Here is a 4,443-nt window from a genome sequence, read left to right on the forward strand (position 1 = left end):
CGTAACCTTCCTCTTGGTCACCATTGCTCCTTGATTCTGCTTGCTGCTCCACCAACCCACTCGAAGGTGCCCGCACATGGCTTTGACCGACAGCACCTGTCTGGCTAACTGGTCCTAGGGCACCGGCATAATACCTTATACTTACCTGCATATCTCGGGGTTTAGGACATGGACCGTCCACACACAATATCTCCGACATATTCCCATGCTCAGAATGCCCGCACACTGCTCTCACTGATGGCACCCGTCAGGCTACTTGGCTTGAGGGTGTCCGACCACTGCCCCGAACTTCCTCACGTATCTTGCGGCCCAGGGCTCCCATTGCCCCCACAACATGTTAGCATCATGTTCCAAAGCTCCGAATGCATGCTCGCATTCCTTAAAACCCCTTTTCCGCCAGCTCGATCTCGACCGCTGCTCGATTTAAGGTCAGTCATGACAGGACCAAGGCCTGGCCATGACAACTAGCCTCTTCAATATATGTCTTAGATAAATTCTCAATCCACACTCGGAATCACATTAATTGCTTAATTTGTTGGGTTTATTGTACACCAAAACAAGACTGGTCAGATCTAGGAGCCATGTCCGATTACCCTTTACCCAATAAAAGAGCTGATTTTAAATAATGAGCAAAGAATTGTAGAGACACTAGCCATGCCACTTAATTTGTTTTACGCAAATTGTGGTCCAAAAGGCAAGTGTTTATGTAAAGCCACTATCTAGCGATGGGAAACATATCTGACTCCATCTCCAAAGAGGTCATCTCCATTGAGTTGCTTGAGCGTGTCATCTCGTTATGAATTCCAAGAGCTATCTCTAAAGCAAGACATTCTTTTAGTTCTGCAAATACATGACTCACGTCTAGTGTTACGGCCACATTAATTTGTAAGATATTATTCGTTTTGATTTATTAATCTCACAGTTTTGTCACAAAAAACTTTTCATATATTAAATGCATGTAAACGCTTATATTTCAAAATCAATTCTAATATGCAGTCGATGTGAGATTCATAACTCCTTTTTAAGATCATAACATCTGGTCTCTGCATTGAAGTTGGCAGTACACATGACATAGCTATCCCCACAGCTTTCCACGCAGTATTGACGTTGAAGTCATTTTGCAACCTAGGATCAACAATATTTCGAATATCTCCTTTCTGAATTATAGGACTCACCCATTGAAGTAAATTTATGCTGTCCTCGGCGCTGATTCTTATTATTGCAGGCAGACCTGTGATGAGCTCAAATAGAATTACCCCAAAGCTGTAAACGTCACTTTTCTTATTTAAGTTTCCTGATGCATGAAATCTGCACGAAAAGGAAAAATGTTTTTATTCTGGTAAATAAGACATTTGGTGCATTTATAGAAACAAACTATAAATTTACCATGACATTGGAAAAATATTTGTTTAGGTTTTTGATATCAATCCTGTTGCCTTTTTTGAGAACTCTTGTGAAATATATATTTAGTTCAATGAGCATTGAAGTTGATAGAATGCAAGCAATCTAATTACTTTTAGTTCTTACTCAGGGTCAAGGTATCCCACTGTGCCAGCTGGGCAGGTTGAAGTGTAAGAGGCACTATCCATAGAGAAAACTCTAGACAGTCCAAAATCAGCTATCGTCGCCTGCAAGCTTTCAGTCAATAAGATGTTGGAAGTTTTCAGATCTCTGTGGACTATGGGGGGCTTACAGCCATTATGTAGATAGTCCAACCCTGAACACGCCATGAGTAACCAGTTTTAAAGGGGGAAATGTCAAATGGGCCAAAAGAACTGTAGACAGTTAAGTATTTTAAAGAGATCTTGGACCTTGTGCAGCATCTGTCGCAATTTGAAGTCTTTGTTTCCAATTTAAAACAGTTTTGTTCGTCTCTGCAAGCAAAACATATCAAGATCATCTCTTTCATTAGGGGTTTCAAAGTGAATTCAGACATGGAAATTTTAATATAGATGATATCATCCATACCAGATAAATGCCGCCTCAGGTTTCCATTAGACATGAACTCATAAACAAGTGCCATGTTGTCATCGCCCTTGTAATAACCGATTAGAGAAACAAGGTTCTTATGATGAACAATCATCAAGAGTTGTGCCTGTATTATTTTAAATAATTGGTACTTCATCTTATGTGAATGAATTTACTTTAGCAGCAAGTCTCATATGGTAAATATTTCAACATGAAACGAAACTTTCATAGTAAATAGTTGAAAAGCCTAGCTGCATTTATATCTAACCTCTGCTTGGAATTCCTTGTATCCTTGCTTTGATGACGAAGAAAGCAACTTCACAGCGACTGGAGTGTCATCATTTAGGTGACCAAGGAACACTTTTCCGAATCCTCCCACTCCAATTTCGTTTTTGAAGTTATCAGTAACTCTAGCAATCTCAGAGTAAGCAAAGGGTCTATTCTTGGATTTCAATAACCCTTCCTTATTTGATGCAGTAGTATTAACAACCTCTACAACAATTAGGAAAGCAGTATTAATTCAAACCATCATATGAGTATCAAGATCCACTCTTTTTTCCTCTTTATTTATTTATTTATTTATTTTTGGACAAATAAGCTTTTTATTTAAAGTTCATACAAATTAAACACATGATACAGAGGTGCAACCAGCCAAAACAGGAGAATTAATCAAGATGCAGCTTTGTAATATTCAAAGACGGGGGATATATCTCACATCTCTGTCATTTTTTGTTTTTGGAGAGAGGGGGATGGGGGATAAGATGTTAAATATAGGCATCGAATATAGATATCCATCCATGAATTATTGGTTTTTGACAAATATAAACAAGTGCTAAGAATATGGATGCATGTAGTGAGGAAATTAAATTACATCAGGGAAATCTTGGCATAAACAAAATACATAAAAGTTATGGACAGAAAAGAAAGAAAATACGTGCTTGTTTTCTCCTTTTTATTCTGTGAAAAATGACTAGAATGCTTAGGAGGATAACAAGGGCCAAAACAGATACAATGGATGCAACAAGTGGAACAATAAACTTCTTGTTATTTTCTTCACATGAATCCTTCTGGCATGATTTTTTATTTTCACTGAAACTGCCATTCAGCAGAACAGACAAATTTCGAGATGCATCAGTTGAAAATATGACCAAAACAATCCAATCATGTCATAAGAAGTCATTTTGAAATGTGAAACATGAAGAGAATGATACATAGGAAATAAATGGTTAGTGATCTTAAACCTAAAAATGATAAGAAATTCTCATATTCTCTCTCTCTCTCTCTCTCTCTCTCTCTCTCTCTCTCTCTCTTTCTATATATATATATATGCAGGATAAGCAGTTTCAAAGGAACAAAGAAAATTTTGAATTGGGAAATTGTCATGGGAACTTGACAGCAAGGTGACTTGGAAATTTTTTAATAATCTAGGAAAGAACGAACCTTAGGTGCAGTGATCCATTATCAGATTTGTCCTTGAGAGACTGGGGAATTGAGCCATTAAGCTTGTTCCTAGATAAATCTCTATACAGAAAGTGTGATATTTATATTATTAACCAATCACGCTTAACCGTACATTGTGTATATATTATATCACAGCCTACAAAATAACATTTGAGTAATAACAGTCAGCAAAACCTACAGGACTTTCACGTTTGGCAGTTGTGCTAAAACTTCTGGCACAGACCCAGTCAATTCATTGTATGATAAGTCACTGCAGGGAAAATAAAAAGGTTACCACGTCAAATGTGGGGTGAAAACTTAATAAATGTCTTATAGAAATTACTCCAACTTCATGCCATTGACAAGCAAGTACTCCATCATATGATTGTATATACTATGGTGTACCAATCAGTCAATCACATAATTGACTTCAATGGACCAGCATAACAATTCCTACTGAAATTTATTGGTGTTAAAACCAGAAAACTAGAATCTACAATTAAGGAACAAAAATGTATTGAGGGATTCAGCAGACCTAGAGAGTCAAACAACTGCAAAAACAGTTGCTGGACCAGCTACCATCTAGCAGGCGGTGCTTCTGTAGAGTAACTTAGACTCTAGAGATTTAGTACTTATATGCAAAGATTCAAATAGCGGTCGGATAATACTGTAACGATCGTTATTTCATGGTCGCGTCACTATCCACCACCGCTATTAGAAAAAAAACGAAAAAATTTGAATTTCCTCTATAGTGAATGAATCGCAATCATGAAATATGGTATAACGGTGAATAGCAGCAATAGTGATATGTTATTGCCCGCTATTACCGTTATTGTCACTATTCTTATTTTCATTCAAAATTTTAAAAAAAAATTCATTTGATTTTGTTTAAAAACTTAAAATAAAAACAGCAAAAAAGAAAATAAACATTAATTTACAAATTCAAAAAAACAAAAAAAGAACTCACAAAACTTAAACTTTCAAAAATATCAATTCTCTCAAATTCAACTTCAATCAAAATCAAGTATATGCAAT

The 4,443-nt window shown here is 36.5% G+C and overlaps 1 protein-coding gene across 1 annotated transcript; it reads right to left on the minus strand.

The window, feature by feature from the left end:
* Positions 1-293: 293 nt before the first annotated feature.
* On the minus strand, positions 294-3,786 carry LOC111280594 (putative leucine-rich repeat receptor-like protein kinase At2g19210). Its single transcript, XM_089757062.1, has 10 exons — positions 3,752-3,786; positions 3,608-3,679; positions 3,409-3,489; positions 2,903-3,063; positions 2,237-2,460; positions 1,969-2,095; positions 1,812-1,874; positions 1,528-1,717; positions 1,065-1,308; positions 294-464 (listed from the first exon to the last, which is right to left on the minus strand). The coding sequence occupies exons 1-10, from the start codon at positions 3,784-3,786 to the stop codon at positions 294-296; spliced, it is 1,368 nt and encodes a 455-aa protein (XP_089613188.1).
* Positions 3,787-4,443: the final 657 nt, after the last annotated feature.

The sequence above is a fragment of the Durio zibethinus genome, chromosome 28, assembly GCF_047325235.1.
Source record: "Durio zibethinus cultivar Kanyao isolate XHJ-2024 chromosome 28, ASM4732523v1, whole genome shotgun sequence".
NCBI classification, from domain to species: Eukaryota; Viridiplantae; Streptophyta; class Magnoliopsida; order Malvales; family Malvaceae; genus Durio; species Durio zibethinus.

Bases quoted from the DNA above. Each gene is read 5' to 3' on its own strand.
- LOC111280594 (XM_089757062.1), bottom strand. From the start codon at position 3,786: ATGGAGTACTTGCTTGTCAATGGCATGAAGTTGGA. The intron at 3,490-3,607 runs GTAGGTTTTGCT...CTTTCTGTATAG, and splicing joins CTGCCAAACGTGAAAGTCCT to AGATTTATCTAGGAACAAGC. The intron at 1,718-1,811 runs GTCCAAGATCTC...TGGCGTGTTCAG, and splicing joins TGCGACAGATGCTGCACAAG to GGTTGGACTATCTACATAAT.